This window comes from Myotis brandtii, unplaced genomic scaffold (genome assembly GCF_000412655.1).
Source record: "Myotis brandtii unplaced genomic scaffold, ASM41265v1 scaffold349, whole genome shotgun sequence".
NCBI lineage: Eukaryota > Metazoa > Chordata > Mammalia > Chiroptera > Vespertilionidae > Myotis > Myotis brandtii.
Window position 1 is genome coordinate 665,533 of NW_005363427.1, and position 13,150 is coordinate 678,682.

At 35.4% G+C, this 13,150-nt stretch overlaps 1 protein-coding gene across 16 annotated transcripts in view; it reads left to right on the top strand.

Annotated features, from left to right (window-relative positions):
* The window catches only part of KDM6A (lysine (K)-specific demethylase 6A), a 103,300-nt gene that overhangs the window by 23,864 nt on the left and 66,286 nt on the right, over positions 1-13,150 (top strand). For all 16 annotated transcript variants that reach the window (XM_014544035.1, XM_014544039.1, XM_014544043.1 and 13 more), the window contains 2 exons: positions 7,710-7,764; positions 11,987-12,021. In XM_014544035.1, the coding sequence (XP_014399521.1) occupies positions 7,710-7,764; positions 11,987-12,021 (90 nt within the window). The remainder of the gene's footprint in view (positions 1-7,709; positions 7,765-11,986; positions 12,022-13,150) is intronic.

The window sequence follows — 13,150 nt, forward strand, 5'->3', positions numbered from 1 at the left end:
ACACACACACTTCTTTTTTTGACATTAGCTTTTTAAGGCTTCTCTCTCCAGTATTCCTTTTCTGTTTTCAGTAGAATTTTAGTCATCAACATTTTTAGTTGAGAAGGTGTTATTTCCATATATTACTATAAGAGCTTAGCTTTTAGTGTAGATGAAGGTAGGAATCAGAAGGAATGGCATGTCCCTCTCCCCTTAGGTGACTTTCAGTTTTCCTAAAGACTAGCTATATGAATAGATGTGGAACCTCTGATGACTTTCCCACTATATGAAACTGTTTTCTAGCACAAAGTATTGTTATTAGATAGCTTGGGCTGCAACCTCAGAAACTCCAACTCAAGCTGGTTAAAATAACAAAAAGTAGTTCCTATAATGTGAAGTCCGTCCTTCAGAATTGGTTGATAGAACTGATACAAGGTTTTATCAAGGATTCATTTTCTTCTGTTCTATGTTGGCTTATTCTTAAGGCTACATACCAGGTACAATGAAAGGGAGATTATTCCTTTTTCATGTTTCATACAGGAAGATATTATACAGTAGTGGCATAGGTGCTTAGTGTAGTACTGGCATGTTATAAGTGCTCAATAAATATCTGATAATCATTTTATAGAGGAGAAAGATCCTGACTTCAAAAGATCTCCTCAAAATAATTTTACAAAAAAAGATATTTTTATTGATTTCAGAGAAAGGAAGGGAGAGGGAGAGGTAGAAACATCGATCGACTACCTCCTGCACACCCCTACTGGGGATTGAGCCCGCAACCCGGGCATGTGTCCTGACCGGGAATCAAACCAGTGACTTCTTGGTGTATGAGTCGATACCACTGAGCCACACTGGTTGGGCACTTTTTAAAAAAAATATAAACATCCTTCAGATATGCTTTTCTTGATGGACTCTTGTTTTTATCTTTATTGTTGAAAGTATTACAGATGTCCCCCCTTTTTTCCTCATTGAAGAATACTTTACTTTGTATCTCATTGGCCAGAAATAAGCCACGTGGCCATTCTCATTTGATTCCTTATTAAAGATACTAGAGGCCCGATGCACAAAATTCGTGCAAGAGTAGGCCTTCCTTCCCCCGGCTGCCAACACCGGCTTCCCTCCGGCACCCAGGACCCAGGTTTCCCTCTGTCCGCCTGCAGGCACCCGGGACCCAGGCTTCCCTCGCAGCCCTGGCTTCATCTGCAAGGTCGTCCGGAAGGATGTCTGGTCTAATTAGCACATTACGCTGTTTTTATTATAGATGGTTACTCTTCGATCAGTTATACCCAGTGTTTGAGCAGGGCTCTCAATTTCCTAAATACATTGTTCCTATCTAATGGAGGAGTAAAGGGTGGGTAAAGAGTATTTTGGTGTGGGGATGGTGTGAACAACTTGTGCGTTACAGATTAGGTCTTCTCTACCTCATTTCTTTTTCCTGTGCCTGAAGGAGGGATATTGCATATACAATACGTTTTAGATGGTAAAATATTTAAATCAAGTACAGTTTATTTTCATAATAGATTCCTTCTTTTCACCCACACATGAAATGCATTCCAGGGCCTCCTGTTTTATTTCTCTCTCTGGTAATAACTTTTCTCCCAAAATGTATTTCTGAAACAGATTCGTTCTGTTTTTGGTACTGTGTAAACAGCTTTCAGAGCAAGCAAATTTAGTTTTAAAATTTGACCCTGCCACATCACTAATTGTGTGACCTTGGGCAAGATGCTTAACTCTTCTGATCCTCCTTGTGTCTGTAGAACTGGAATAACTGTACCCACCCTGCAAATTCCCCTCATTTGGGGCCAGTATAGATATTGTTTCCGAAATCCATTTTCTTGTCCTAGAATTTAATACTTGTATTTTTGTCACTCATCCCATCCTCAGAAATGTGAAGTTAGTGCCCAGCTTACTTTTTAATCCTATGGTGTTATTTTGCCATTATATTGGCCAGTATCGATTTCACATGATTAGTGAGTGGTGGAGGTACCAATTCTTAATTTAATTAGTTTTATACTATCTGAATCAGAGGCCATTTCAGGGTGACATTTCTACATGATATTTTGTTATTTTTCTTCTCTTTTTCAGGTAATATCCCCCCAAGTGGGTTTGGTTGCCTGTTTAATACCATATAATTCAGATTTTATTTCATTACTTTTTAATGATAGTAATGATAATTACTTACATTCATTATGTATTTGAGGCAGTGTACTATTATTACTTCAATAAAAGTATACTAATATTGACAAATAGTTTTATATAATGCCTCTAATTTTCACATCCTGGCAGGCTTAAAATTATTTTCTTCCTGTGAAGCTAATAAATGCAAAATAACATGTACTAAATCCATATTATTTAATTTAATGGAAGATCATATAGAAATTTTTCTTAATATTTAAGTTTCCCTGAAATGTGTCAACATTAGAACTTTTTTGGATTTTTAAAGGTAAAAAGGTGGCTTTTTTAAGGGAACCTGTGGAAAGTTGATGGGGATACCAGTATAAGTTCCCTTATAATTTGGTATTTGAAGATGATGTGATGATTGAAGGGGTTTCTATGGAAGGGGTAAGAAGGTAAGAATTATAGAAGGAAATGAGTTGAACTCAAGTGAGATGTGTGTTAGCCTGACATTTTACCAGGTTCTTAGTGTTTCTTGAATGAATAGATAAATGGAAGAGACTATAAAATGGCTCTTCTAGGATGGGCTGGAAATATGGTGGGGGGACGGACACGGTTGGCAGAAAAAGGAGCTACTTTTATTATCTCTTAACAGGTGTTTTTCCTTTACAAACTGACAGCACAATTCATTTCAGCTTGTCTCCCCTCTACTGTTACACATGACATGAAACTTCTGAGTGAAAAAGCATTTCCACATTCTTTCTGTCTACCTTACTCTTCTTCAAGAACTACTTCATTTCCAGTTGTCTTGTTTGATCTTATACCCAATACAGATTCAGGAGTTTTATAGTGATTTTTTTTTTATGCTAAGATAATAAGGCAGAACGGTAAATAAAGGCATGATGATATATACTTCCTCTTAGAAAACACTTTTGAATCTGAAATGCCTCCTGTCTTTTATTTACTGTAGAATGCAGAAGTCATTTGTTTCATTTAATTAGGATACTGTGAACTGTATTATACAAAACTTACTGAGAATTTGATGTTAGTTATTAAATTAATTTTAACGATGTCTTAGGTTTCCAAAATATCTGTCATATTTCTTTTGTTGAAGCTTTAACAGCATATTTTTTTTAGTTTAGTTGTCTGAAGATAAATGAAATTTGCTATTATTATTCCACTAGAGGTCCCATGCACAAATTCGTGCACGGGTGGGGTCCCTCTCTGCCTATCAGGGCCGTCTCGCCCAGTCCCCTATCGGGCGGGACCGTGGGAGGTTGGCTGGCCACAGGAGGTTGGTTGACTGTGGGAGTGCACTGACCACCCGGGGGCAGCTCCTGCATTGAGCATCTTCCCCCTGGTTGTTAGTGCGTGTCATAGCTACTGGTTGGTCGTAATGGTCACTTAGACTTTTATATAGATATAGATACCTACTTCTGTCCTATTTCTTTCATGATAGCTTAACGCGTCCAGCTGGTATTTTGAAAATTCTAGTCTTTTAAAAATTTCTTATTGACATAAAATTGACACATAACATTGTGTAAGATTAATGTGTACAATGTGTTGATTTGGTGCATTTATATATTTCAGCATGATTACCACCTTTAATATTTTAGAACTGTGGCGATCTGTAACAATGATTAAGGAAAATAATTTGCCTTTGACTTGAAAGAGTACCTGACACACCTTCCCTTCTCTTACTTAAATGGTCCACAAAAACTTGTTTCGTTGGAGTGGAATAAAAACAAATTGTTTCCTAAGCCAGAAATACCTCTTTCTTTCTTCTCTCATCTGTATCTTTTGGATTCCATTATGGAATTGTCTGTTAAACTTCTGTTACAATACCAGTTTCAGTGCGCCTTGTGTTTAGTTATGTATGCATAGCCTTAGCAGAGTGCCTGTCTTATAGAGTAAAAGCTGGTTGCCAACCTTTTATTCCCAAAAGGCTGTGTCTGCCATAATTGAATGAGTAGAGACAGTGTTATCACCTATACACACCTTGCTAGGTACTCTAAAGTAAGGTTTTTGGGGGCAAGCACATGACTTAAAAACTTTAAGATAGTGGCGTTTAACCCTGACTGAGCATTGGAATAATTTGTTAGAAGCTTTTATGTGGTTCACAGGGTGTCACCCTCAACCCACTGAATCAGAACATCCAAGATTAGATCTGGAATCCAAACAGTGCTCCAAATTAATTATTTATACCTTGATACATACTTTGTCAGTTACGAAAAGCTATCTCATTGCTTGTCTGTAGGATTGGGAATACAGTTGAAGGGTTCTACAATTGAAAAGATTCATGATATAATCACAGACTATACAGCTAGAAGTAAAATAATTTAAAGGAAAATGAAGTCTTGAAACTAGTTTTATGTGTTAATTACATGAATATAGATATCCTTCCTCCAGATAGAAATCAACTTCCTCAGTTTATATAAAACAAAATACTATAAAGTTATTATGAAATATTGCGCAAGTCAAAAGCTTTTAAAACAAAAGGTGACTTTGGTAATAAAGATGTCAACAGAAATTGTAATGAATCGAACCTTGTGTTAAATTGGACCAGAAGTGCTCTATAAAAAGAAAATAACTGCAGCATTTAAAAAAGTCTCAGGTAAATCTTCTTGGCTTGGAAATTAATTTTCTGTAGAATGCTCTCTGCCTTGAGGTTTGTATATAGTCTGAAATGCAAAAGCCTCTACTGCATGATAACTTCCACACAGCAGTAATCAGTTTCAGTACCGCAGTATTTCGGTATGAGATGCATGTACAGGTATGGCAAAAGTAGGTTTCCAGTTCGTTCTGTGGGAAATAATATAATACTTAATCAATACAAGAATAAACTTTCGCGCACTCACAACTGTAGTTCTACTTTTGCCCCATCTTGTACTTTCTAGCTGCTTCTGTTGGGTGCTGGATATTTTACCATGACATTTTTAGGCTTGAGAATTGGAAGTCATTTTTGCTGATTTATATGTTAATAGGTATATCTATTTTGCATCTGGTTTTGATACCAGAAGTGAAACTGTGAGGTCATGTCATCCCCAGTTCATCTCCCTTTAGTTTACTGAAAGGTGTATCAGTGTTTTTCTTTATGTGGTTTTGTGTGGCTGCTTAGTTTCTTCAACTTTGTAATTCTTTAAGTTTTTTCATTCTCACATGCATGTTTTTGAATATGTGCTCTTGCCCGGTAATTTTTCTATATTGTTGCTATTTGGAAATGTTTAGTGTTTCATAATAATTGTGGGTTTCAGATAGTGCTTCAGTGACTTCATTGCTGCTTTTAAGGTTGATTAAGGATTATATAAAACATGGCCAAGAACCATTTCTGCCTGGTTTCATTGAGCATTGATAGATGAAATGTAGGCTGGGCAATTTGAATTATGCATCTCTCTGCTCTTTGTGGGATTTCAGTGTAATAATAAAACTAAAATACTGCCATCTTGAAGGCTGTTTCTTTGCAGGTCTGTTTATGTACTTTGATGGCTCAGTTAGGAGAGGTCTGTGTTATCTAAATATTAATTTGTGCTGGCAGGATAGATTAGATTTAGAAATGCAGTAGAATCTAAAAGTGTGGCTGCTGTGCTGCTCTTTTCGTCTCGAGGAGAGCAGTTGGCTATAAAGCATGCGTTGCTTTCATAGTACTCACTTTTTAAAAGTCTGTTTTATATTGCCATGGTAGCACACTCAAGGGATGTTTGAGGACATACAATCTGCTTAGTAGGCCAAGGGAAAATAAAAGCAGTTCTCAGGGTGTTCAGGTGTTGGATGTTTTTTTTTTTCATTCTGTCAACCATGGCAAATAATTTTTTACTTTTGTTTTGTTCATCATTGTATCCCTAGTTTCTGCATTGTTCTAAGGGCATTATAGGTCTTGATAAATATTTATTGATTACATAATTAAATATTTAAGGGTCTTAGTCATTTTGTTGGTAGTTTGCCCATTCAAAATATTACAACCCTTAAATAGTAAGAGTACTGTAAATATAGGTTAGCCTAATTATGCATGCAAATAACAGACATTCGTGAATTAATATGATTACTATGTTCATACCAAGTGATGCCTTCTAATCTTTCTTTCCTTGTAACACTGCATAGCTGATATTTGTTTATTTTTGTTAACTGAGGGATCTAGTTGACCAAGTGCCGTTTTGTTGATTCTGTGTTGAAAAATAGTACTGAAAACTTGCTGATGATTATTTCTCTTGATAAAGAAAGATGAACTTACATCTAGAAATTGTCATTATGCATTTCAGTTTGCCCAGCAGTAGATAGGAATGAGCTTATTGTGGTCAATTTTTTAAAAGTGATTTGTATATTGGCTGTTGATTTCTTTAAATGCTAAAAATTTGAATATACATCTGTGAAAATATTTTTAGAGGTTAAAAGATTTTTAAGTTTTTTATCTTAAAGATTTCATACCAATTCTAGTACTTGTTTGTGTTCTCTTAGTTTACATACTAGGCTTAATGTTGACAAACTAGATGTTACCCAGTGTTTTTTATTATGATTTGTGTTCTTAAGACTTAGTGTTATACATTGAATTTAACATGTATTTTTTTGGGCACACTTATATGACATTATAAGTGGATGTTATAACTATTACACATATGATAGCACATTCTAAAAGGGTAATTATATGTCATAAATGAACTTGAACACAGACTATTTATAGCCTGTGCATTCTTTGTAGTATTTCAAAGGCACTAAGTATAGTGATTATTGAAGATTCAGTAAGGGCAGATAGTTTCACCCTTTATGATAATTCTCATAGTAATTTTTTTTGTTTCTAATGTTCACATCTCATTTTGAGATAAGCAGTGATGTTCTGACATTAATGCCATTGACCTTTATTTTCAATTTTAAAAATAGTGATGTGTTCTGATTAAACTATTTTATAACTAACTAGAGCCCTGGTGCACGAATTGGTGCACTTGGGGTTGGGGGTTGTTCCTCAGCCTGGCCTGCACCCTCTCACAGTCCGGGACCCCCCGGGGGATGTCTGACTGACGGCTTAGGCCCACTCCCTGGGTGGATTGGGCCTAAGCTGGCAGTCAGACATCCCTCTGGCAGCCCGGGAGCACCTGGCCCCTGGTGGTCAGTGCATGTCATAGTGACTGGTCGTTCCTGGTTGTTCCATCGTTAGGGTCAATTTGCATATTACCATTTTATTATATACTAGAGGCCCGATGCACGAAATTTGTGCAAGGGGCCTGGCCCTCGCAGCTGCGGCAGCTTGCCTCGGCCCTTGCAACTCCAGCTTTGTCCAGAAGGTCATCCAGCCATCCAGTCTAATTAGCAGATTATGCTTTTATTATTATAGAGGATACTTTTTATTTATTTGAAGACTAAAAATTCCAAAGCTTTTTCCATATAAACAAAAATATGCATAGGGTAATTTGATAAAGTTAATTCTTTCCCAGGTTTTCCATTCTCCACAACCTGTCTGTTGCCATCAGTAAATGTTCAGAGTAATTCTAGTTGGTTGTCTAGTATGGTTTATTTGCATAGTATAGTTCTGTTATTATGTTAGACCTTACATACCTGAAAATTATTTTAAGACATATTTATATGACTGAATTTAGTGCATTAATTTTCTCACTTTCTTCTTACAGCATTTGCAGTTAGCTTTGGTTGACTGTAATCCCTGCACTTTGTCGAATGCTGAAAGTAAGTATTAATTGTCATAGTTTTCTACATATATTCAAATCACTTCATGGCAAATAGTAGTGGTAGTGATAATAATGATGATAGTGATAAATCCTGTGCGATTTTTTTTCTTCTAGAATTGTTGAAGCTAACTGTATTGGTTGCCATGGCTACTTGTACAGATGGAACATGTCAGACCAGTTATTATGAACAGCCAATGTCTAAAATAGATATACCAGTAAACTGAGGGGTTGAATGAAAATTACCTGCACCAATAAGCAAGATTGGTTATTTATGTATTAATTATATTGTAGGTAATATGGGGGATTAATAACAGGACTTGCCAGTTTTTTTAAGAAAAATGAGTATACAATGATTCACATGTGGTAGCTCAGTGACTCCCAAATTACTGGTAATTATGAAGCTATACTTGGACTTTTTATTATATTTTTACACATCATATATAAAGTTGGAGATGACATTTTTCAATTAATTCAAAAAGAATATATGTATGAAGCATGTTCTGATATAGTGGTTTTCTTCAGTTATTTTCTGCTTCTGTGTAGGTTTCCTTCCAAAAGCAGATTGGGTTGATTATGATGTGTTTATCAATAAGTATATGTTGTCATGTTTATTTAGTGTACTGTAAAGTAGCCAATAAAAGTTTTAAGAATATTCATTTGGGTCCAAGCTGGCTTTCTTTAAAACTTCCTTACTTGAAATATAAAATTTTAATTAGAATATATAAAAAACCAAACATTCTTAATGAAAATTTAAGATCAATTAAAGGACTCTAGATTTTGGAAAGTTCAGTCTGTATTTTGCTATACGTGACTGTTTTTTTTTTTTTTTTTAAAATATATTTTATTGATTTCTTACAGAGAGGAAGGGAGAGAGATAGAGAGTTAGAAACATCGATGAGAGAGAAACATTGATCAGCTGCCTCCTGCACATCTCCCACTGGGGATGTGCGCGCAACCAAGGTACATGCCCTTGACCGGAATCGAACCTGGGACCCTTCAGTCCGTAGGCCGACGCTCTATCCACTGAGCCAAACCGGTTTCGGCAGTGACTGTTTTTTAACTATATAGAAAGGTGTTAAGTAAAAAATAGTATCAGTGTTAAAAATGCTTAAGAAGGAGTAAGTTTAAACCAGACCAATTATCTCATACTTCTCTAAGAGGCAATTTTTTGAGAAAACATTTCTCATTTCTTTAAATGAAACTCAGAATTTTGTACTGATCAGTGTATTTGCAGAATAAATTATGGGCAGGTAACAATCACAGGAATATTTTAGTTTCTAAGATGGGGTTAGATTAGAAAAAGAATTTAAACTCATAGGTATATTAATTTATAAGGTGTTAATTTATACTTTTTCCATAAATATATACGCAGGTTATATAAATCATCTAATTTATGGAAATAAGAAAACAGCTGATTTTCATTTAATTTTTTATATATAGTGCCTTAACACGTTAAACCCCATGTCAGTCACCGGTGACTGACACTATACTTTCCGTCCGGAAGACAAAACGGGCTGGGCGCTTAACGTGTTAAAGCCAAGTTTCATACCTATATGTCAGTTTAAATAACTTTTGAGGCCTTTCTCATAAATGTGAAACTAAATATTTTGGTAAATCCTCATTTCTCTGTTGAGGTAAAATCTCACTTATAGATCATTGTTCCTGAGTGGAGGACACCTATGTAGAGTGAATATCACAGGACAGAAACCTTTCCTGTCAGGTTTGCAGAGGACAGTTTGAACCATCATGAATACATCTTTGAGTTTACTGTGCCTCTTTGTCTGTTGGTTATTGAAAAGGGGAGTAGGTGGGAGGGGACCAACATCCTCTTTTGCTCAGGGAGTTTCCTTGGATTCAGGACTTTGAGTGCTAAAAGGTTGGTCATTCTAATGGAAGGGCATGTGCTTTATTTAAAGACATTATAGTTCAGTTGATTTAGGTAGATTATTTTAGACAGTCTTCATGATTACTTGATAACTGCATTAGTGGCTGATGTCTCACAGAGCAATGTAGGCTACCTACCTTGAGCCAGACGTTATTACTGTTTCAACACCAGGCTCTTTGCCTTTGTAAAACTTATTTCTCTTCATTTTTTATGTCTTTACCTATTGTATATGCCACATACCTTGAACTCTTCATGTTACCTCATGATACTGAAAGACCAGAAGATAATAGTAAAGTGAGCTTTTTAAAAAGTCTGTATGAGAGATTTGTATTTTATGGCACAATTCATTTATACAATTAAAAACTAAGTAGATACACTTGTTTCTAGAGCTATTTGAGAGGTTAACTACAGTTAGTGTTTTGAAAAGTAGAATTGTAATGATGTGAGACTTTTCATTATATGATTGCCCCTCGGGATAAAATTGTTTGAGATTTTAAAAATGTTGTTAATTCTAAAACTAATGTATTAATTTCTGAATAAAGTTTAATTTCAGAAACTTTTATGGCAATATTTGTTCAAAATTTCTATTGCTATTGAGACTTGCCAAGTGGAGCTTTTTCTTAGGTCTATGCTTATGCTGTACTTTGAAGAAGGCTTTTAACAATTTAAATACATGGTGGTTGTCACACTACAAAAGATAACACTGGATTTAGTAACTCATGGGATAGAGGGAAGCCTTTGACATAAGGCCTAGGAGTGAGCCTGGTGGAAGTTTGGGATGGTAGTATGTGTGCCAGCTGGCTGCTGATCTTTTCTTCCTTGTTACCTCTATTAGAGGAGTAAGAAGATTGGGGGAAGTGGGCATAGATTTTCATTTCTTCCACATTCCCTTAACCTGTAACCCAGTCTCCCTCCAATGATGCAGTCAGGTGAGATGTGGACTGGAACTCAAGGAGAGCTGTATTGGAAAAGGGGAGTGGGGAATAAGATATTTACATATGTGAACTTTTCTTTATTATTTTTGTATGCTTTTCACAAAACTGATTTTCATCTTTTATTTTGCCTCATCTCTGATTAGTTAACATGTGGTATTATTATTTAATTATTGTTTATGGAGTTGTGTAGTTCTTTACTTTTGGCCCAAAAGTGGTATTTTTAAAGATCATGATCTATTTTGTTTGTTTTGATCTTCGTGGTTTTTTAGATTAGCTGTTTTCAAGTCATAGGTGGTCAAGGGAATAGGGATCAGGAGCCCTTGCAGAACTGAATAAAAAGGCAGCTTTCCAGGCCTTGCCCAGGCTCACTGAATTATAATCTTGGGAATCTCTATTTTTCACAAGCCTTCCAGGTGAATCTTAAAGTTACAGGAATCAGTTCATGGTGCACTCTCCAATAAGAAATTGATGATAGCTGTGGACCTTGTTTGTAAAGATCCACGTACATATTCTGCATATAATTTTGAAAGGCTTCCAGACTCCTTGAAATCCAGCTATGAAATTCAGATAGATAGACCACTGTCTTTAAATAATGAAAATGAGTATAAAAGTAGCTAGAATCCAGTTTTGATTCCTGATTCATTGTTGCTTTCATTGGATCGTTCATACTCTGGTGATGCACTATCAGGAAGAGCTGAAAATAAAAGATGACATATATTTTTATTTGATTTTTCAAGACATACTTGTTAATCTTGTGACTATTATTCTTGCCTTCCAAGTGGTTTGACTTTAAAAAAAATCCTGAAGAACCGATAGAGAAATGCAACAACTACTTTCATTTTCTGTGTTATTACCAGTGTGAGCCTGGGTCTATGACTTCTTTATCAATGTTGCTGATATGAAATATGGTATAAGAAAAATACTATAGGCTTTTTTCTGTTTTAATATGTTTTTTACAAATAGTGACTATATTTTTCACCTACAACTCAGTTTTTAAATACCATTTTTTGAAATGTATACGATTATAAAAAGTTTTCTTTATTTGTTTAATGTGGCCATTTTGAACTTTGTAAGAAATATACTCACTGAAACTAATACAAAATAATACTGAATATAAACTGTAATTGAAAAAAAATTAAAGAAGTAATACTCACTTGCTGTAGATTTCAATATTTTAATAATTACTTTGACAAAATTTGATAAATGACCAACAGTGAATACATGTGGTTTATTATGGTTGTATGTATTTGTTTTTATATTCTATTTTATTAAAAGTAAAAGTTATGCTCCATTATTAAGTCTATATAGTGTAGACCATGCTTATGTTTTACATTTTATATTCTTACTTAATTTATCCCAAACACTTGTGTATTGATTTCTATTTTCCATTATCTTTGCAGTTCAATTTCACATTGCCCACTTGTATGAAACTCAGGTAAGTGTTTTAACTTATCTTACTTAAAACAAAAGTGGTTACCCATATAATTTTAATGGAATTCTGGGTATTACCACTTACATACATTTTAAAATTATTAAACGTGATCAAGATTTTGTTTAGTGAAACAGTTATTACACAGAGTACTTACTCTGTACAAACTAATTTCATTTAATATGATTTGCCTCTAGGCTTAAATGGCTATATATAAGAAGATTTCTCTTATTCTTGATATGAAATGCCTAGTTTTCTTATCAAAATGTTTATAGATGGTTGTTATAATGCATTATTTTTAGTTTTAGTTTTTCTTAAGATTGAAATATTTCTTCTATGTGTCACCATTTGAAAGGCAACTAGAGTCACCTTTTGATGTCATTATCACTACTTTTATGGTGCCATATTTAAAATACTTTTTCAGTTTAATTTTAGAGCATTGTTTTTATGTATGGCAGATTGTGCTTAGTTGTATAATAAAAGGTATAATACAGACATTTACTCTAGGCAATGGTATGGGAAATCAGGTATAAGTTGGTATGAGAAGTATTAGGTGATCATAGTCTACCCAAAACATAAATTTTATAACATCTTTTCACGGAGAAAAATACCGGATATTTGTACATAATGTGTACGGTCTGTTTTGTTTCAGAGCTACCATGGGGTGCTTTAAAAAATTAACATCAGATTTCTGGACACCTCCATCTGCACCAACACACACACCAACACACCCACCCACCCTACTGCTCTAGGGATGTTATCTTCCTCGAGAAGATGCCTGTGAAAATTACACACATGTTGTGGATCGGTGTCTTTACCTGCCAATGCTAATCCCAGCCTCCTGCCAGCTGCTGATTTCTGCTGAATCAGCTAACACCCCAGGGTGAAAGCAGCTATAGAAATCAGCTTCTTCTCCAAAGTTCCCTCCCTGGGTTCTTAGCTCCTTCTGTTCTCATTACCTCAGGAGCTCTCTGCTGTCTTTAAAAGGATGAATTCTGATTCCTTCCCCATCTCTCTCCCCCCCCCCCCCCCCCCCTCCCTCCCCCCCCCCCCCCCCCAAGCTTTCCTTTTTTAGTTCTTAGTGAGATCACTGGTCTGTCACTAGCTGAAGCAGAAGTTTCTCACCACCTCACCT